This window comes from Puntigrus tetrazona, chromosome 7, assembly GCF_018831695.1.
Source record: "Puntigrus tetrazona isolate hp1 chromosome 7, ASM1883169v1, whole genome shotgun sequence".
NCBI classification, from domain to species: domain Eukaryota; kingdom Metazoa; phylum Chordata; class Actinopteri; order Cypriniformes; family Cyprinidae; genus Puntigrus; species Puntigrus tetrazona.
Genome location: NC_056705.1, coordinates 28,878,717 through 28,901,417, shown reverse-complemented (window position 1 = coordinate 28,901,417; position 22,701 = coordinate 28,878,717). Strand labels below are relative to the sequence as shown.

The 22,701-nt window shown below is 36.5% G+C and overlaps 1 protein-coding gene across 4 annotated transcripts in view; it reads right to left on the bottom strand.

The window, feature by feature from the left end:
- Positions 1 to 22,701, bottom strand: part of arap2 (ArfGAP with RhoGAP domain, ankyrin repeat and PH domain 2) — a 77,880-nt gene that overhangs the window by 25,533 nt on the left and 29,646 nt on the right. For all 4 annotated transcript variants that reach the window (XR_006251374.1, XM_043244640.1, XM_043244638.1 and 1 more), the window contains exons 10-15: positions 21,089 to 21,195; positions 16,628 to 16,827; positions 14,431 to 14,516; positions 13,688 to 13,870; positions 10,663 to 10,837; positions 8,013 to 8,138 (exon numbers count right to left, since the gene is read on the bottom strand). Coding sequence is in view for 3 of the 4 variants with exons in the window: in XM_043244640.1 (XP_043100575.1) it covers positions 8,013 to 8,138; positions 10,663 to 10,837; positions 13,688 to 13,870; positions 14,431 to 14,516; positions 16,628 to 16,827; positions 21,089 to 21,195 (877 nt within the window). In the remaining variant the exon portion in view is untranslated. The remainder of the gene's footprint in view (positions 1 to 8,012; positions 8,139 to 10,662; positions 10,838 to 13,687; positions 13,871 to 14,430; positions 14,517 to 16,627; positions 16,828 to 21,088; positions 21,196 to 22,701) is intronic.

Below are 22,701 nucleotides of genomic sequence, written 5' to 3'. Positions count from 1 at the left end.
TGTACATTTAGTAACACTTCATAACAGGGAACATTCACTATTAATTATGACTTTTCTCTCAATAAATTCTTAATTTGTTGCTTATTAATAGTTAGTGATAGTTGCTTTGAAGGATGAATGTCATCAACATGGAATCTGTCAGCAACCACATACTCGGTACTGCGTAAAAAAAAAACAGACTACCTTTTAACATTTTATATGTTCCATATAAATATAGTTTCATATATATTCAAAGAGTTTCTAAAGAAGGCCAGTGACAACAATGGGTGAACGATGCGTAAGATTGGTCTTATTTCCTTAAGTGGATATGTTGTATCACTGTTCTTAAGAATTAAGAGCAGATTCACAGCCCCTTAAATGGTGGATTAACCCACAGTCATCACTTTATGAATTCATTATCCACCACTATTTTAAAGACATTAAAAAAGGTTTCAAAATGCTTAAAGAATTCTTAAAAATGTAAACCAGCTATGATCCATGAAGAGTAATGAGAAACAGTTTTGTTCAAAACTGGAACCGCTCTACTCGAGAAAAAAAGAAACTCAAAAATGTGGTTTAGCCATACATTATTCAAATGATCTTAACGAATGCAAGCTTATCTAACTTATTATGTTTGTGTTCAAGTAATAAATAATTGATCAGATACTTAAATCCCTAGCGTCCTATCAGTACAGTTCACTTATTGGCTCAGTCCTTTTAGTCAGCAGTTTTCTGATTGTGAGTATTACCCTTAACACCACTTTCACTTTACACAGCCGCTCACTGGGTGCAGGACAGGTTATGATAAGTAATGTCGGAAGAGAATTATATGTAATTCAAAACTGTATGATTTCACGAGTGCTTTACTCAACACCAGTGTGTTGAATTGCACGCGTAAATCTGGCAACAAATAACGGTTTCCTCCCAAGGCAAACATTTAAAAAAGGATTTAATCAAACAAACCGACGTTTCATTATGTGAAATATCAGAAACACTGATATTTCATTTTATGAGTTTTCTGAATGCCTTTAAAGAGCTCTTTAAAAATGCAACAAAAACATTAATACTACCAAAAAGCTTTTTATACCCTATTTGACATCACATAAAAGTGCAGTTTAAATCTATAAAAGATACATCAAGGAATGTTAAGGCCTGTAAAGAGAGCACATTAAGTACTAAAATCCAAGAGATTCTACGCGATCTGAGAGAGCTTCTGTTCATCATAAATATTTAAATAAGATGTTACACTCTTTTTCTAACTATTACATTAAGTTAGTTAAGCGCTACTAGCTTTGTTCAACACACTCTAAAATATTCAGAGCAAAAGTCATTTTCACATAATACTGCTGTCATCTGTTTCGTGAAAATACTGATGGTCTCTTACACGGAGGATAGGGCTTGTGTGATGTTTCCAGAGGGAAGCTATTAGACAAAATAGTGGATCTTAACAGCATCCTGGTGTTACCGTGACACAATGTTTTGTTCCTGACAACGCCTAACCTGATTCATCTATAAAACTGGCACTTCGTTAATCCAGTTAGCCGGAACAAACTGTTTCTGTCGGCAATGTCATGACGAGAGTCAAGAAACACTACATTATGGGTAAAGAGGGGTTATCCGTGTGACATTCAGAGTGATATTTAACTTGCAAAGCGATGGTACGAAACAAAATGTTGATCAGTGGAAAAACTTCAGGTGACAGCGTTGGTATTTGGTGACTGTTTGGCAATATCACAACACGTTAACGTGGCTTGTGCATACACACGCGCGCGAGTCCACAGGCAGCTGGCATTTACTATCAACAACTATCCGATGTGGCCGTCTCTCAGTATCGAGTGCGGTGTAATACAATAAATTGCTGGTATTTATTTCCCTCACACCTCTTCACCTCATCTGTCTGAACCTCTCCAGCTCAAATGCCACCGCGGTAAGTGCGCAAAACCCTCTTGTCACTGTCTTTTCATTTTCTTGTTTACAAAGGGTATGGATATATAATCTCTGAACCAGCGCTGTCAGGAAACATGGAGAGGTGTCCTTTTCATTAGTCATTATTTTTGAATTTGCGCATGATGTGGACAAGGGTCTTTGTCTACTTCAACTTCATCTGGGTCTTAAAGTGAACAGAAACCGTTTTAAAAAAATAATAATAATTCACATCAACATCTCAATTCAAGTCTGGGGGTCAAAATTAAAATTGAAAATGATCAAAAGAAGATTTGTAAGGCTTTTCATAAGTAAAGTTGCACATTTAGATACTTCATACACATCTAACGTGTGCTTGAATCTTGAAAAGGCTGAAGCATCCCTGAAAAATGTGTATATCTCCTTTTGCTTATTTTCTGCGCATTTGTATACACCCATAGGCCATGGCTGTTTTTACCTGTGATCGTTCAAGGTTATACGCAAACAGTCCCGAGAGCTGGATGTTCTGCTGAGAGAATCATTTATTTAGCTCAATTACTAATGCAAATACAAATTACTAATTCAAATTACTAATACGAACTTGCCATTACTATTAAGAAGCACGCACATCTTGTTTTGTGTTGTTCGTGCACATCAACAATACATTTTTGTTCAAAAGTTAGTAGTCAGTTAGATGCTTTGCTGTTGTTGTTGTTTTGCTTTGAAAGAAATTGCTTCACTTTTACTTTTTTTTTTTTTTTTCAAAAATTAGTTTGAAATAAATGCTGTTCCTTTGAAATTCTATTAATCAAAGAAACAATTAATAATGGTTGGTTTAAAAACTGTTAAAACTGATTCTAAATAAAACAAAATGTTTTTTGAGCATTAAGTTATAACACTATTTTATTATAAAATAAATGATTTCTTGCAGAAGACACTTTTTGTAATGCCTGTTTGATGATATCTATTGGGACTAATTTCTCGTTCAGATTTGATGTGCGATTAATAAATCGCCACATCATGTAATTGCTTAGCAGCCTTAATATTTATATATATATATATATATATATATATATATATATATAGATAGATAGATAGATATATATATAGATATATATATATATAAATATTATTGTAAAATTTCGCATTAATTAGATGCTGCAGTAAAACAGGTTATCACTTAACCAAAACAATTATCACTTCTATAAAATCAGGCCTATTTCACAGTTCACACATGAGAAAAACAACAATCTATCTACAACATGCTGCTCTACACAGACAATAAAAATATTTCTGTGCTACTGTGTTGCAAATTGTCTTTAATTACAACCATGCATTGTAATCAGGGGTTGTCCACTGACAATTATTACAACTTGATGGTCGCAAAATGTCATTTATGAGAAAATATGGAACATGAAGAATGGAATCCTATTGGCCACCACATGGTAATTAATCTACACAGAATGACTCTAAACCCCAAACCAGAGCTATAAACTAACCGAATCTGCCGGATTCTGTCAGACTTTACTACACAGTCTTGCATGGAGCCCAACAAATGTCATCAAACAACAAAAGAGTAGTTTGCTGTGGTAGTTTATATTGCTTTAAACTAGGGCATCACCTGTTTTCAGACGGAGCGGCATTTAATACACAGGGACACAGTTCACTGACAAGCCACACAATATCGCGTTCACTATCTGCCTGTGATTACGTGCGCAAATTACGTAGTAGACCACGGCTCTGTGTAATAACTTCAGCTCCATTTCAAAACAGGTGATGTAGAATTATTACCAACCAAAGAACAGGCTTTACTGACGAGATGCGCGTAACTATCGCAAGCAATGCATCGTGCAGCCCTACTTTAAACACAGATATGTTCAGAAAAGTAGGTTTAAAACGCACGTGCTACCAAGTTTAATTTAGAACGAGCAAAATAAGGCCCAACACCAAAACACGCGCGTACGCTCTCTATTCTATCAGTGTGAATGGCGTGGAAGCCGAAAAAAGAATACGAACTGCTATCGCGTGCAGAGTGAAACAGACATTAGTGTAAAACCGTTGAAAGAAAATCTAAAGGTCAAATCGTAGTGAGCATTTATTTATAATGTGCGAGTACAGTGACTCACATTCATGCAATTTTTGTGTCTGGAGCCCAGCGTTGCACGGTTCAGAGGCTTAGTCATCAATGGACGTGCCTCAAAATAATCTTGTTTTATCATTTACACAGGCGGAAACCTCATGGGGGACCTCTTTCAATTGCGGATGGACATTGTTTGCTATGAAAGGATCGCAACATTGATCCAGATGAAAGAAATGAATGAGTCTCGATTGAGAAGTTGCCCCGGCTCTGAGACACACAGCTACCAGCAGTGACAGGCAATGGGAGCTTGTTTTAGATGCATTATCCCCTTTAGAGCATGGGGCGTTTCACAAGTACACACACACACCGAGGAATACCGCTGCATGATTTATAAAGGGGCAGATGTGGTTGTTTTCTCCTCTTCCCCTAAAAGCACGGTTCCTCTGCGGGTGTCAGCGGAAACTCAGCAGAGACACACAGAAAAACAAACTCTTTCACAACGCGCGCACACATCGGGGTCGGGCAAATTTCTGAATTTAAGAATATGCTTACAATTTATGAATGCAAATTTCAATTGAATTGGCAACGTCCCATAGGAACGTGTGACAGGAAGAGGAATTTACTGAATTAAAATTCTAATTTGGTCCAACCCAACAACAACAGATAACTCAGAAGTTCTCTTTAGCTGCTTTCTGGGAAAATGATGATAATAACAACAAATAAATAATAGAGTGAGAGAGTAAAATTTTCCACCGCGGCCCATAAAATTGCATCATTAAATACGTATTCATATAGGTAGCATTTCCGACATTAATTATTTATATATTGTGTCTGTAGCCTATGTATTATTAAACGCAACACTTTATTATCATTATGAATTTCATTATAATTCCGCATCTAGTTTGCAGCTACAATTTCAACTGGATGAATTCCATGAGAAACAGAATGAATTAAAAACGCTTTCTCAGTTCAACACTAAACGGCGCATGAATCCAAAGCACATAAATGTATGCCCACCCGCAATCAAAAATATCCTTTACAGTGACATCCAGTTTTTTAGCAATAATGCTGCAGAATACTGCTGTGAATGAATTGGTCAGGCCCTTGTTCTGTAGAATAACAAATAAACAGGAATGTCAAATTCAGAAAGATTGAGTAGTGTAACAGAGACACAAAGAGCAAAATATCCCATTGATACGAGAACAAAACTGCCTCGAACTGAAACAGAGGAGAGAGATGAACATCACGAACTGTGAACCTTGAATGTTCAAACGCTGAAGTTGTATTCCTAAGTGGTAAAAACCCAATCATACATGTTGCTCACATATTATTGCAGCCCAGTTCGTGCTGATTCTGTAATCATTATCAGACTTTAGCCATTTATATGCAACTGAAAAAAGCAGAAATGTCAGCGCGTGTCAAAATTTTCCTGGCCCTTTAAACCCCTCAGAACCCAAAGGGTTAAATCCGAGCTGCGTTTTCTGATCCTGCCGTTTTGGGGAAACGACTAAAAGCAGCAATAGAAAAATGTGTCTCAGATTAAATCCTAAACGCATTGGATAGTTATCTATTTAAAAAAATATATACTGTGGTGTGTGTGGTTTTTGCTCCTTGTAGCAAAAAATATTTCTACAACTTTAAAGTGAATTCGGTGCAACAACCGGACAGCCTCAAATCCAGCAGACCGTGCTTTTATTAAAATCCCCAGAACGAAACCATAAATTATTGACATTAGGTTTTATATAGAGCGTTTTAGACCATTAGCGTGAAAGGCTTTAAGGCAACCTCACTGGAAGAGCTTTAAAAAAAAGAAAAAGTCCTTCTTTAGGAACGGCACAAGCATTTTCCTGTTGATTAAACAAGCTTAAATGCACTGTTTAAGTAGTACTGCTGAATATTTTAGAGGGGACTCTACTATTACGATACCATTAATGTGTCCGCGCACTGTTTTTTTATAATAAAATAAATAAATTAAATAAATTACAATTCTTTCAAAGAGGCATGTAAGATATTTATACAACGTTGTCTTACAAGTACAAAATCAGTAAATAATAAAAGGGCAGGGTGGGGGCAGCAAACTAATGTTTCTCTAGAGCTATAAATCAGCCCAAATAAGAAAATAAAAAATGTTATCTGACCTACAGTTTCTAAGCAAGAGAGAACCGAAAGATTTTCATATTTTGTGGAGATGCTTTTCTAAAGAGTTTAAGACTTGTACTTGCCGGTGCAAAAGTCCCTGTCACTATGTGAGTGTGTTGTGGACGGCTGCCAGGGCATTGCTACTTGCTGATAATGTGATCCGAGTGTTTTCTAGAAAATGCGGTTGCTGGGGAGGGTACTAGGGTGTTGAATGGAGCCGGTCCCACGTCACTACAACGTTCTGGTCTTTCCACCGCTTTAACATCACCTAGGTCAAAACTGGAAGATTTTTTTTGTCTATAACACCCTTGTGGAAAAAGTGCACTTTAGCGTGCTTTTAAAAAGAGTCCTTATTGAAGTAATAACATACTTTATAATGATATCCGAGAGGAAACGAAATGTAATGTTGAACATTTGGTAGCACTTCGTTTCACAGTATGTGCACTTACCTGTAATTAAAGTGAACTTGCCTAAGAAATTACTACATGGGGTAGGTTAAGGGTTATTGTAATTCTTATAAAATGTACCTAAGTATGTAATGACTATGGCTGTACAATAAAGCGTTCTTGTTTTTTTTGGTCCACCTAATTGCATATTTATTTGGAATTAGATAACTACTATTGTACTTGAAATATAAAACATGGTTAAAGCGTGGCTGTCTGTATGGTGTGCACTTAAATTTGTAACTACACGTGTAAAGGAATTCAGTGGAAGATGCTATTTAGTACTTATAAATACATTTATTATAATATCAAATAACACTACAGTATTTATAATCAACTATCTCATACGTGCTTTAGTATATTAGTCAACACCTCAATGTAAGTGTGCTTTAAAACATGCCAAAACAGTTCTCAGAATCTCAAATGTACTTTCAAGTAAAACATTTAATTTGACGTTATTACAAAGTGCATTTTTTAAAAGTTATGAAATATTATGAAACTTGTTCATGGAACTTAGTCACGAAAGTTCTTAAGCGCTCCATTATTTCATAAATAAACAGTGCTCCACAAGTGCATATTCAATACAATTAAGCGCTGCTTTTTTCACAAAGGGATACATTTCTTCTATACATCTTATGCAACCGTGGCTTATTTGAAAATGTTCTCAAGAACACTTCAGCGTTTGGTCATGACGTTACTGGCACTGCAGGAAAGTTTTCAGATTCTCATCCACTTTGCTGAAGTTTCTTTTCGTGCAAAGAATAATGAGGCATCTGTTTATTATCATAACAGACGTTCTTTAAACTTTCAAACAGTCATCACATTTACTTTTAAGACACTTAGAACTGCATTAAACCATTTTTAACTATCAGAGTCTAATTCTAAAACACAGCTTGCTTATTTCCAGTGCTCATAAACACACGCGCACACACACACACACACACAGTGATATCGGGGAAAACAGGCAGAGGACCAAAGCGGGCTACCACAGCTTGAGACAGATGTCCCTAGGGATACAAGATAGAGACGAGCTGAAAAAATGAAGGGGAAAAAAACAAGCTCCTACAGTGGAACATGTGCTCCAGATGCTTGTGTTACTCCACCAAGAGTCCAGCTTAATGTAGGGCCCTTTCCTGGCCCCGTCCCTAGAGAGAACTTCTGTCTAACCACCAACGGCCCTCTCCAGATGCTTGGAAGAGGGTAGAGTGAGCACAATGGGTGCCAGAGAGACGACGGGGAAGCATGCTTCAAAGAATAACATCTTAGGAGGGATTTAGTGTAAAAAGAATGGGGTATACTCAAATGAAGGGGGGCATAATAATATTACACAAATACGGTGTAACCGTTTCCAGCCATGGGTGAGGATAAACAGGAAGCGCAGATGAATATTCATAGGTAATTATTTGGATGAATGGATAAATGAGGAGGTGTGTGTTTGGATGGATGAATGCAAGGACAGACGGACTCACCGGGTCTTCCTTTCCGTTCCAGAGTGGCCTTACCGACGTTCACAGAGCAATAGAGAAATCCATCCATAAAAGAAGGAACATCAGCCGAAAAACTGCTGTCAAATACTGCTTCCAGCTTAGGAAAATCTATAGAGAGAAAAAACAGAGAGAGATTAAACAGAAAAAGGAGAACAGCTGATTAGGAATAATCCTATAATGTGGTGAGGACGGGAAATGCTGTTTATATGGAGATCAGTCGCATTATATGCAAACGCTGCTCGCTGTGCCTGCTGCTTTCAAGTGAAATTCAAAGTTTTTAAAAACTATTTACCTTCGAAGCTTTTTCGATAACGAGTCGGTCTTCGTGCGCGGTGTCAAACAGCTTTTAACAGCTAAATTGCATCCATTTGAATGTGTTTATTTCTCATTTTCCGAGGTTATTTATTTAGTAGGCTTGTAAAACTTCCATTCAAACAAACAGCGGAAGCTCAAGGTTAGAATTTGACTCTGCTCTACCTCTTCATCTGCTCTCCTTATTTGCCTCTTTCACTTTTAACTCCTTTTTACCGCCAACTACCTTATCACGTTTTGATTCAATTAGCCACTATGCTCAGGTTCAATTTTCTTCGGGAAGGCCGGCAGTACTGACGAGATTTTATCACGCATTTCCAGTCGCCGACATGGAAAAAGTTCAAATAACTTTAATTGAAAAGCCTTTTAATTGAGGGATCTTTCCATCCATCCATCTCTTCCCTCCAGCCACTGATGCCTCTCTGTTCGAACGAGAAGGATTAAAAGTGATAATGAGATAGGACGGGGCGAAGTCAAATTTGGCCATCTCTGCCACACGTGCTTTCAACATGCGAACTGAGAACCTGCATAAGTAATATATTCAAATGTATGCGTATGTGTATTTTCCATTGAAACAACGGAACTTGTTGCAAGCTGAATGTGTGTGTGTGTGTGTGTGTGTGTGTAAGATGACGACTGAATTATCTGACTGAGAATCACATTTACAAGCCATTAAGTTAATGAGGCCATAGCTCCACACAGATTTAGAGGTTACGCAAATGTTGTCCTGCTGTTGTTACGATGTTAGTAAGCTTAACAAAACATTGGCAGAACACTGTAAAACATTTGGAGCTGTGCTGATTGGAGGATAGCTTAATTAGGATCGTTGGCACACTTCCTGTAAAGGTCCCAAATGAGCAATGTAATGACACACACACACACACATGCACACAATCTACAGCTAATTATAGACACTTTCAGGGGCAATGCTGTCTTGAGGTAAGGACTTGTGTGTGTGTTGAAGTCGTCCATTAGCCTGTGAGAAATGCCAGTTGTGATCTGACTGTGAGTACCACACAGTGTGTATTTAAACTGTATTTAAAACCTTCTATATTAAAAGCATCTTATTTATGTTCTATGCTAACCTTCAAAAAGTTGGGGTCAGAAAGATTCAATTTTTTTTAATTTTCACATTAATGTCATTAAATTATTACCTTTTTTTGCTTTTTTACATCCAGCAAGGATACATTAAATTATAGTGACAATAAAGACATACTAGTACAAAAATATCTAACTAAATTACCTTTTTATTCATTCAAGAAAACAAAAAAAACTGCTTCCATCCAAATATTAAGCAGCTCAATGTTTTCAACATTGCTGATAATATGACATGTTTTTAGGTATCAAATCAGCATATTAGAATTATTGTTAAAGGTTCATTTTATAATGAAGACTTGAACAATAACTGTTAATAATTCAGCTTTGCCATCACATGAATAAATTAGATTTTAAAATCTATTTATTTGAAATTGTAACAATGTTTCACAATATTACTGTTTTTATCTTCTCAGTATCTGCATTCAATAAAACGTATTTGTGCATATTTGATAACATGTTCACTTCTAATATAACAACATCTCATTTTTCACCAAAAAGCAGCCAACTAATAAGATAGAATAATCAATATCATATTAGATGATTGATTTTATAATCTTAATGGTATAATCATGGTGTAGTACATACTTTGATGCTTGAAACAAAGGGGTGCTCTATGAAATGCGGTATATTTAATCTTTTATTACATTTTTAATATTTATTTATTCATTCATTCTGTGGTAAGCTCTGCTGTGACATTTCCCTATGGGATGAATAAAGTCAATCAAATCAAATCAATGCTGCTTGAAAGAAGTCTCTTACGTTCACCAAGGCTGCATACAGTTGATCAAAAACGCAGTAAAAACTGGAATATCGCCAAATACTTATGCAATTTTAAATATTTATTCAATATTAATACATTTTAAAATGCATTTTAACATTTCTGTGATGGCAAAGCAGAATTTTTACCATCGATTGCTCCAGTCTTCAGTCGCAAAATCATTGTAATATGCTGCTTAACATTTTTTCTAAACTTTTTTCTAAATTCTTTAATGAACGGAAAGTTTTAAAGAACACAATTGATTTGAAACATTTTGAACGTTGTTCCTTATAATTATCATTTTACTGCGTCCTTGCCAAAGAAAAGTGTTCACTTCTTTCAAAAAAATAAAACGAAAACGAAAATCGCACTGAACATCGAAAAGGTAGCGTATATATGTTGGCGTGCATTTCACGGGATACTGCAAAGAATGGAGGCCTGTGCAGCTTTCTTCAGCACACACACCTGAGAGTTTGTTGTGGTAGAGAAACTCCATCTGCAGCCTCTGTCCTGCTTTCTGAGCCAATAGATAGGGGGTGGAGTACTCAGGGTCACCGGTTGCACACATCACATCCGCCCCGCTGAAAACCAGGGCCATGGTTTGCTGGATGTCGGGGAGAACCACTGCAGCACACAGGGCCTTCGGACACACACGCACGCACGCAGCAAAACACATTGTATGAACATCAGTAACGAGAAGAGCACAGCGGCATGCAAAGACTACACTGAAACTGACAGCGCATGATGAATTAACTAACAACATTGTCAAAGTACCACTCCTTTGCGCGGTGTGAAAAACAAACGTTTGTTGCGTGCAGCTTTACTCGGAATCTCGGTACGGAATAACATTGACATTGACAGGAAGCGAGGCATCCAAAGAAAGAATGCAGTCGGTCCAATTAAAAAGAAATGGAGGAGGAAAGAGTCAATAAATACAATAGTGTGTGTCTCCGAGAGAGGGGAGAGAGAGAGAGAGAGAGAGAGAGAGAGAGAGAGAGAGAGAGAGAGAGAGAGTGTTGGCGGGAGTAATTCAGTCGAACACTGCTTTCATCTAAAACAGTCCGATCCAGCCAAGCTATCGATCCCCCTCAAACAAGCTAGATCCGCTGGAGAACAAGGACACTGAGACAGTAAAGCACACACACATACACATACGTGTACAGAAGAATCAAGACGTCAACGCTACTAGCAAAAAGTATTTTAGAATATGCTATTATTTTCTTATATTTCATCAAATTTACACTAGCGTTTAAAGGTTAAAGTAAGATTACTTTTATTAAGCAAGGATGCGTTAAAATGATCTTGTTAGAAAAAAAGCTAGTTTTGTTTTTGTTATTAAAAAGCTAGTTATATATATATATATATTTATATGATGCATTGAAGAATTCAACATTGTTTCAACACTGATAATAATAAGGTGAGCACCAAATCAGTACATTAGAATGATTTCTGAAGGATCACGTGACACTGAAGACTGGAGTAACAAATAAAAAATGTAAGAATTAGAAAATTCTGTTATTTCGCATAACAGAAATAAATTACTTTTTATAATAAAGAATTGTAAGGTACAAATGCACAAGATGTGCAAATCTTTCCGACCTCACAATTTTGACTGGTAGTGTATGTCTTAATGAGAGTAAAAAGGTACAGTGGAAAAATAAATAAATAGCATGAATATCAGAATATTTATTTTGTTTTGTCTCTTTTTAAATGACCTGCTTTTTATCCTGATGCTCACGTTCTCCGGCATGCTATGAGATGTATGCACTGTGGCAGTTACACAGATGACAATGCTATAGTTAATTATTATAGATAATTTCATATTTTTTATTTAGAACTTTTGCTGCATATTTGTTGTACAAAATTAAGACGTGTATATAACACTAGTTATTGGTAACACTAGTTACATTTGGTGACCTTATAATGTTAACTACAATCCGGATAAAAAACACACACAGATGCATACTATACTAATACAACATAATGATACATTGTGCCACTGGTGGAAAAGACTGAAATAAAATTCAACAGTCATCATTCTAGTCTTCAATATAACATGATCATTCAGAAATCATTCTAATATGCAGATCTGGTGCTCAAGAAACGTAATAATTTCTTACTATTTTTGTGGAAACCAACATATTTTTGCAGCACTCTCTAATGAATAAAAGTTAAAAAGAACAGTCTTTATCAAATAGATTTTTCGACATTGTAAATGTCTTTACTGTCACTTCTTTATCAAATGTGTGTGTGTGTGTGTGTGTGTGTGTGTGTGTGTATGCCATTAGGATGCCTTCTTTTATATGAAATGCCATTAAGATCTATCGTGGTGGGGACTTTTATCACACTGAGCAAATTATAATTCTCATCTGCTAAATATGACCTTCACACAAACCTTTCTGCATTTTAACATATTCATTTTCACATAATTTGCATGCGTATTAAGCAGTTCAGTTGTGGCTGGTCCTAACAATGTAAGCACTTTCAGGATTTAGCTTTTTGTTATTTTCCAACAAAAAAAAAAAAAAAAAAAAAGAAAAACTTCTGAATCATTGTTAAATCTCTTAAACTCAAAACCACTGCCTGCCGCTTGAAACTTCAGGCTGAACGAAAGTATCAGACAGGAGCTAAAATCAAAATTTAAAGACACATATCACATCAGGGTTTAAACAAAAACTTTGAGAACAGGGAGGATTTTTCTGGAACATTTTGTTTGTGTCTGTCCCAGGCGTACCCTTCCATTTATAATCTAATCTCACCTCTGTATGTACCTGCACTATATTCTTTATCTTCCTCTCACTCTCTTTGTCTCCCTCTGACACACACGCACACAATCATATAACTTTTTCAGAAGAAGCCCTGAAAACTCCCCAGTGCTGCTCTCATCTCACACACACCTAATCCACAGCTCCAATCCTCTCGCCCCTTCTCGCTCCCTCTCTTTTGCCCCCCTCTCCAGAAAAACAAAAGCGGTCTTGATCTGTTTTAGTGCTGACGTTGAGGAAAAAAATGGCATCTTTTGGCTTAGGGAAAAGTAATACGGACAAACTCAGTAGGAACAATCAAAACACACACACGCAAATACAGCGTAATTTTGATTTACGGAACAGGAAATCGCGTTATCGCTCAACGCAGCCGTAATTATCTGTTCAATTTCTTTGCCATACTTGGTTTTCTGACTGTAACTTTGCAGCACTTGTAGTATTAGTTTTATTATTTAGTGCAGTGCAAAATGAGTCAAAGCAGAATCTTCGTTTTAACGTAAGTCTGGCAACCTGCTCTGAAAATTGATGAGAGCCAGTTACCATGGTAACCCTAATTTACACCTGGGCTACCAGGTGAGCCAGAGCAACAACAGATGCGCGCACACACACACACACACACACACACACACACAGCGACCAACACCTCCGGTCCTAATGGGCCTTTTAATGAGGTAGAAAAAAAACACTAAGCCAAAGGCCAGCGTTAGTGGCTCTCTTACACACACCTTGTTGAGCTCCTCTTGAGTGTTTAGACCTTCTAGAACTTTCTTGTACTTTCTTTTTTTGTACTTCCTGCGAACGAAGGATGCGCGCTGCTCCAGAGATGGCTGCATGCAAAGCTCCTGCTCTGGGGGAAGATTTGCTTCCCAGAAGCTGTTGGAATTTTTATTTCCAACATCTAAAAACAGCTAAAGAGAGGGACAGAAAGTGAGGACAATGTATTTCACAAGAAATTTACATCACCCAAAAATGAAATCACCTTCACGTCATTCTAAAACAACCAAGATATTTTTAATGAAACCATTCCATTCCTCCATTTCCTCCATGGAACAGACTTCCAATGGAGGGACAGAAATCTGTCAGGTTTCAACACTTTAAAATGATCTTGATGATAATATTCAAACTGTTAATTAGTTGCTTATCTATTAATAACATATTTGTTGTTTATTAGTACTTATAAAGCATATATTCTGTAAAATCTCTAATCCTAATACCTTCGCAACTACCTTACTATTAAAAAAGCGAATAAATTTTAATGAGGCAAAAGTTATAAATAATGGTTTGTTAATGGTGAGAATTCGACCTTAAAATAAAGAGCGACCAAAATATCTTCCTTTGTGTCTCAAAGGTAAGCAAGAATCTTAAGGCTTTGGAATGACATCAGGGTGAGCAGATTTTTCATTTTTTTAATGGAAATATCCCTTTAAAATCAATATGTAAGAAGTGACTACCACAACAGATCGGTTACCTCAATGAGCTCGTTGGTCCATATGCTGCTGTCTAGCTTCATACTGCGGACCTTGGAGATCCCAGGACCCAGGAATCGATGCTGACCTGGAAACAGATTCTGATCTTAAACAGACAATATAAATGTACTGGTCAAAACTCCCTGTTAACTTCCTGACAAAGTATCCTGCTTAATCCCAACTAAGCACAACTTCACAATAAACGGCATAAAGCAACTCATATGACACACATACAGACAGAGTCACACTCATTATACATTTCATCGTATCCTTCCCAAGCACTCTTTTCTCCAGCCTGCCACAGCTATAATTGCAAATGAAAGGCGCGAAAAAGCCATTAATTGCTAATGAATCATAAGTAATTAATTGTGTTTGTTGGTCTGCGCATTTATTTCGCTGAACTCCAGGCACCGTCGTAGTCGTTGTTTATGCGAGAAACAGATGAATTAAACATGGCAGGGAGAAACACATATTTGAATATGGAGTGTGTGATTTTCCGGCATAATTAGTAGCATTTTAGAGTACCAGTTTGCCATCAAAGATCATTAGAGCCGCCTGAGAGCCGACGGGACTAAAGATGCTTTGTGTACGTGTTAGTGTGTGTGCATTAAGGGCACTCGTTAAGGGTTTTGTAGTGCCATCTAAGAAAACCTCTAAGACGGGAAAGTACCTTAAACACAGTGTTTGCTTTAACAAAACCTTATTTAAAGCATCAGAAGAGAACAAAAACCATCAGAAACGTGGAGAAAATTCTCTTTGTTACCTTATTTAAAACTATTAAAAAAAAGGAAGAGTGAAAAATGGGCATAGCACGAGTTTCTATGGTAACCGTAGCCTCACTTGAGGAATGTCTCCAATCACGGAGTTCGATTTTAAGAGCTTATTGCAATTACATGTGCAAAGAAACAGACAAACCCAAATGTGTGTCACATAGCCAGGGATGTTGACTGATATCAGAGTGTGTTGGAAGATAAAAGATGGGGCAAAAAGAAACCGAAGTGAATAGGGGGGAGATAGATCGTGAGAAAGAGGAAGTCACTTTACCTGTCTCTCTCTTTCACACGCTCTCTGTCTCCCACCAAAGACAATTTGCTCTCATTTAATCGTTAGCTGTTCGTTATATTCCCAGTATTTCGCTCTCGCTCTAATTGTCGGCTGCAGAAGTGTAGCTAATTAAAGTGTCTGTGCCACAGATCCCATGAAGGCTGCGGTGCACATTTAAGGAAAGTGTCTCTCCACTCGATGGCTTATTCAGCAGCCATTTGCACACGTTCAGCCACTGTTTCCTCCCGTATTGTGACCTAATGTAACATTAAATGTCTGCATAACTGAAGTAATGTGTTAATTTATGGCAGAATGGTGGTCAGTATAATCTAAGCAACCACGATATTGGGAAAAGGAGCAGAGGAACCCAGGAGAGATGAAGTAAGGTGGCTACAAAGAGCGTTTAGTCTGTAACCAGTGAAAGAATAAAAATGAATAAACATAAATCTGTTTGTGTGTTGTTCTGTGACTATCTATGATGTCCTGATGATGTACCGCACATTCATTAAGTTGTTAAGTTTTCTCAAGGAGTTTATCTATACACGCTAATCTGCGGCGTAACTTGACAAAATCATAGGCAGTGGGAAGATATTTCCAGTTACAATTGAAAAGTTTGGCGTCAATAAAAATAAGGCTCTTATGATCACCAAGGTTAAAAAACAGCAAAAGAAGAAGAATACAGAACCACAAAACCATTGAAAAATAAGTACAATGTACTTATTGCATTCATATTGTATCGCAAAACACTTTCACAGCTATTGAGGTGGGATACAGGTAAGGTTAAGGACAGGTTTAACAGTGTAATTCTAAATGTAAATACATGTAAAAACATGTATTCACTGTACACAATAAGTGCATTGCACTAAATGATTAACTTCAATGTAAATACATAGTATCATTCAAATATCCTACATCGGTGCTCAATTTTTTTTATATACTTTTTTTGATTTTGATCAATTTATTTATCTTTGCTTAATAAAACAATTTTTCTACTTTGCTTAAAAAAACTATATTCTTTAAAAATAAAATACCCAATGATACTTTTCAACAGAAGACAACAGAAACAGAGGAACAGAGTAAACTTTTATGGCTTTGTGCGTGTTTCGTTCCATTCCTGTCGTGTTTGTTCTCGATCTGTTCATAATTGTTTCTTACCAGCACAATTCTTGCAGATGACCACACACAGGTTGATGGAGGCCCATTCCGGCTCAGGAGCCTGACAATCAGCACACATCCTATTGGACTTGTTGAACCAAACCTTCTCCAGCACCTCATAATTGCACAACGTCTCCACGATGGACTCCTGAACTGCTTCTATCCACTCCTCTCTCTCACGCTCAGATTCCACTGTGAAACTGACACAAATGATACAAAACTCTTACATACAATTTATCAGACTGATTAATTATTACAGTAGGTGATTTAAAAAAAAAGGCAATGGGCTCTGTAAAGCATTTATCACTCTGACTGGCTGTCAATGTTTTTATCATTCATCAGCTGGCTTCTCTGTGCCATAATTGTTATAAAGTTGTCTGTTAAAATGCACAATTTAAAAAACACTTCTACCTGTGATTGCCCTTGGTCTGAACAGGCTTAAAAAGAGTGGACATGTTCAGTATTGTCTGGTGAATTGCAATTAGGAAATTCTTGTTAGAGTGAAAAATTGCCCCAAACACATAGTTAGTTATATGAATTTGCACAAATTTTAAGAGACTTTTATGGTGCGTCTATGTCCTTTTTTAAATTTGAAACCATTCGTTGTGACTGAATGGAAAAGAGCAATTTACGCAAATTTTCAGAATGCTTTCTTGTGTCTTCCATGAAGTCCTAAATGTTTAGAATGATATGAGGGTCAGTCAATGAATAGCAGAATCAGCATTTTTGTGTAAACCATGCCTTTAAGTTTTAAGACAAGGCCTGGATCTCAATTATAGGGAGTCTGTGTGTGCCCAAATAAACCCAAATTTCTATATGGTTCCCAGTTGGCCCAGGTCAAGTACCAGACAAATAACCATGGTAAACACCCCTTTTTAAATGTTCATTATTGCATTTTGATTGGCAGTGATGAGCCACAGTGCAATGTAAAAACCAGTAATGGCTCCGAATCTGCTTTCCATTTCCGTTATGACCCCCTCTGCGCCCATAATTTTAAATGAGCGCAGAGACCTTGATACGTCATTTCTGAGAAAAATTCCAATTATTTTTCCAACAACTAATACTAAATAGTCGTCCGGCCTCATATCGCTGAGCGTTTAGAACGCAACTACAAACAGATCAATATCTGTCCTGTCCACAAAAACAAAGCTAGGAGATAAAGAGGAAAAATCTTTAACAACACGCACCAGCCAAAGAAAGAGAGCAATAGCTTTTCACTGTTTGTTGTTGTTATTGTTGCGTTTTTTTTTTTTTTGAGCGGGGGAACTGCATGAGCCATAAAAGGATCATTAAAAAACAAACACGAAAACATCTCATCGATTAGGCCTCCGCAAATGGCTGCTTTGTTGGAAACATCAGCTTGTGTGGGGTCACAGGTGAGCGATGCCTGTACTGTACAGCCGTTATAACAGAGCTGATATTTATAGAGAAAAAAAAAAGAACGAAAGAGGAAGAAAAAACAGATCAATAATGAGTGCGCTTCAGATGGATAGTATCAGAGTGGCAGGACAGTCATAATGAGAGAGTGGCTAGAAAATAACACAGCAGGCAACAAACTCTGAAAAAAATGATACTAAAAAAGCTTAAAAAGAAGAAATCGACAGCGTTTTCTCTGCCTTTAATAAATCTAACACTGTCCAGCTATGCAAGCATTCAATTTTATTATAAACGGCCAAAAAGTTTCAACTATTTGACGCTAATCTTTTTACAAAGTTCAGCCGATTAATCCATATTATATTTTGGTGTGGTGCAATCGCTAATACTAAGAGACAAAGTCTCCTAAGCACTTAATAAATGAACCAATACCAAAAACATAAAAAATTCACCTTTTTTGACATAATTGCAAACATTAGGTAGTGGTAGTGAATAGGTACTGAATGTAATAGTAAGTCAAAACATTTTAACTTACTGACTTGAGGTTTGGCTAAAAGAAAACCAAACCCCATTTGGTTGCGAACTTGCCGCTTTATTATTAGGTGCACCTGTTTAACTGCTTGTTAAAAATTAAATTATCTGCCGTTTACAGCAATTATAAACCCTGTTCGGAAGGGACTAATATCTCTGATTTTATTACAAAGGTGAGAGGGTCTGTTGCAGAGATCAGTCGCTCTATATTCGTGCCTTGGTTTGATAATTGATTATCATTAGTATAAACACATTTTTACTACAAATACTATTGTTAAGCTATGGCTAGTACAGCAAAAGCATAGTTAGTTTGTGGTTGCTTTAGTTACTACTACTACTTTTAGTATAATACTATTTATTTACTTATTTGTAGTAAATGCTTAATTTTTGCAAAGGTATGTAATCAAAATATCATGTAACTGAGTGCCAAAAAAAGTGGTGAGTAATCTTACCTGATGCTGATATCAAAGTAGCCAGTCTTAACAGTTAGATTATGTGATCTGGTTCTTGATTTTATTATTTTTGTAATTATTATTTCTATGCCGGAAGGAGCATAGAAATAATGATAAGAGCGTCCGTAGCGAAAAAAAAAACCCCGTAGCGGATTCAGACGGGACTAGACCTGTCCGAATATAGCTACAGTCAAGACGACCTGCTAAATTTCAAAAAATGAGAAGGAAACGTAATTTAAGTCACTTTCAATGTGGCATGTGCTGTGGGTGCCAGACGAGCTGCTCTGAATATTTCACAAGCTGCTGATCTACTGGGAATTTCTCTCGTCTCATCTCTAGGGTTTACAGAGAATGGTCAGGGAAAGAGTCAGTGAGTGTCAGTTCTGTGGCTGAATATGCCTTGTGGATGTCAAAGGTGAGAGAACAACCGGACTGGTTTCAGTTGACAGAAGAGCAACAGTCATTTAGATCTGGTCTTAAATAAGGAGCATCTTTGAACACACTGAACCTTAAATCTGACAACTATATATATGTTTTTTTTAGCACATTGGTAAATATATGCCACAGAGAATTAAGGCAGTACTAGAAAGGTGTAGCAAATAAAGATTAAATAAATATATCTCACTTGTGATTAAAGGAGAAAAATAAATATCCAAAAAATACATGAAATAAGTTGATTTACATTTAAAACACAGCTTCTGATGATATAACTTCACTAAATTCTGCCATTTAACATTAGAACCGACATTAAACAACTAATAATCGATGTGAAAATGTAAATAACAGAAGCAGATCTACTGAATGCTTCTGAATGTTGAATGTTTAATTCTTTCCTCGATATTCTGACAATCTGCTGTAATTTTGGATGTTCATGAAGTCACTTGGAATTCACCGGTGCCTAAATAAGTTTCAGACCCCGAAGCAGAAATACACCCTCCAGCCTAGTTTAACTTTCAAATAAGATTTGAGTAAATACAGCATTATGTTTTCTACAAGCAACATACTTTATATTCCTTGTACGTTGTTTGAGGACTCTTCTGCATGTTCTTGAACTTAGGATTGTAAAATGCCCAGAGTTTCATCCAGGAGTTATCTGCCTGACTCTGGACTACGGGGGCCCAAAACATCCTTTCATAATTCCTTCTCAGACTTATGTGCTTCGAGAACTCTTCACCTAAGTTACTCTGAAATCTCTTTTGATCCACCCACATTGCACTTTAATACAATGCAGTTGTGAAGAGCAGAAGTTTTTCAATGGCAGAACAGGTCAATTAATTTTTTTTTTTGTTTTGCGAAGAACATTTCAATAATCTGAAGATCTTTTTTTTACACAATAAAGAGCAAGTGTGCTATGGAAAGTTTCCATGGATATTGAAGGTTCTTTATGCCAGGATTTTTAAGAGTGTTGGTAGCATAACCTCGTAAGTGATCTATAAGCAGCAACTATAGTAACACTCGGTCACAGATCTCAAAAATACTGCTCTTTGATGCTAAAATACACACACACACACACACACACACACACACACACACAGAACTAATGCTCACAGATGATCCTAACATCTAAGCACACACAAATTTGGAATGAAATGTCCATTACATTAGACGGTATTATAATAGCGAAAGAAATTAATAAAATACTTTTATAATTACCAAAAAACTTGACTAGAGGATAAAATTCTCTAGTTAAGTAGGTACGTAGCACACAGGTTTAAAAATGTGTATATATTACCTTACAAAAGCAAAAATGCATTTTTTTAATTTCCCAAAAAGCCATTCTGCGAATGAAAGCATATGAATATATTCAAATGTTTATGCAATCAGAACCTGTATTTGAAACGTAGAGCATCTCTGAACTCATAATCTGGAGGAATTTGTGTAAATAAATAATTATTTGCATGAAGAAAACTTAATCCTCCGAGTCTGACCTTGAGTAAAACTTTAAAGTGATATTAAGGAAGTCCAGGTAAGAAGCTTAACTCTGTTTGAAGGTCATCTGAAATCTCTTAAAAACAACTTTATGCTAATATATTTTATTTTGATAAGAGATTTTCTCTTTCTGGTCTTATGCTAATATGCAGTATATAATATTTTAGCGGTTTACCAGAAGGATTTGAAAGGTGTAGTGATCTCAAATCCTTTCCTCTCAACTTGTTTCACACACGCAGCCGTCAGGTCCACCAGCGTGATGGCCAGCCCGGCATGAAAGTCCTGTAAAGAACCAGCATAAACATCAAAACACAAAAATTCCATCATCGGTGACTAAAACAAAGAAATTAAAGCGGTTCAGTGACTGCAAAGCATTCACATTTAGACATGATGTGTGTCTGTTTAGAACGCTGCTGTAGTGAATGAAGTAAGTAAGGAAAACAAAGACAAAAACTAAAGGAAAAGTCTAAATATCATACAAATCCAAGGACACTGTTGTGTGAGAAGGGTCAAAGGGAGCACAGAACAGAGAGTGAGCTCACTGTAGGGTGAATGCCTGTTGATCCATTGATCAGAGTCTGAATGAATGACAAAGTTTATTTCACACAAGAACAAGCATGAAATACACAGCAAACTTTCTTTACAGACTTTACCGATTACTTCAAGGGCAATGGCAATATGAAAACCTCTCGGAGGAGCAAGGGATGATTCTGGGAGGAAAAAATGTGGGACAAGAAGGCTACTGTACATCCCTTTCAAGACACTATATATATATTGTTATGAAAGTGTAGGTCCCATTTTTTTGTTATTATAAAGAAAAAAAGACTCTTCTGTTAACTGTGTAATATTATGAAATTATGGTCTCGTTTTCCTTAGTTTAAAGAGGACCTGGGTGCCTTTTAAGTAAACCAAGCCAAACTGCAATTGTATTTGACAGATGTGTGAAAGAAATCAGCATTTGACATTTTGATAATGACTCCTTTTGTGTTTTGAGCGTCACGAGGGCCAGTTTTTGAGTAAAAGCAAACGATCTGTAAAAGATAAACTCAAATTAACTGACCAAATGTGGTTGTGGATATGTGATGACAGCCGGTGTGTAATTGAACAAATAACCTAGAAATTTTTTTTTAAATACTGCATTATGTGCATTAAGTTAATTTAAATACTGCATTATGTGCAATTTACATGTTTGCAATTCTTCAAGTCCAATGCTGATCATCTATTTAAAAATAAATAGTAAATAATAGTAAATTTACCATTGGGGTTTGTCGTTAAGCTTAGTTGTATTCTTGTAATGTAAAAAGGCTCCCTATAGTTTTAAGCATTAAGATGGTAGATTTTTACCACAAAAAACATTTAAAACTGAAGGAGCAACTTGTTCACTAAATCACTATTAAAAAAAAAAAACTTTGGTTTTTATCCCTGCTGTATTGAAATCGTACCACCGCTGATGTTAAAACTGAGGAACACACATACACATACAAGTACTGTAAAATTAATTTTTAAATACTTAACACAGTTAATCTAGAGATGAGGCTACATGCACCCGACTCATAACCGCTGCTTCTGTTCTGTCTTTGTCTGTGTGTTTATTTATCTAACCCTAACCCTAATGAGCACACTCCACCTTAATTCAGCACTTTGTCAAATGAAGACAGACGCTTGTCAAATGAGCACGTAAAAGCCACAGGTTTTCAGCAGAACATCAGTGAACTTCTGTTGTCAGGCAATATCAGTAAACATGATTTTTTCTCTCCTGTCATACTGTTCTCGTAGCATGTGCTCTTC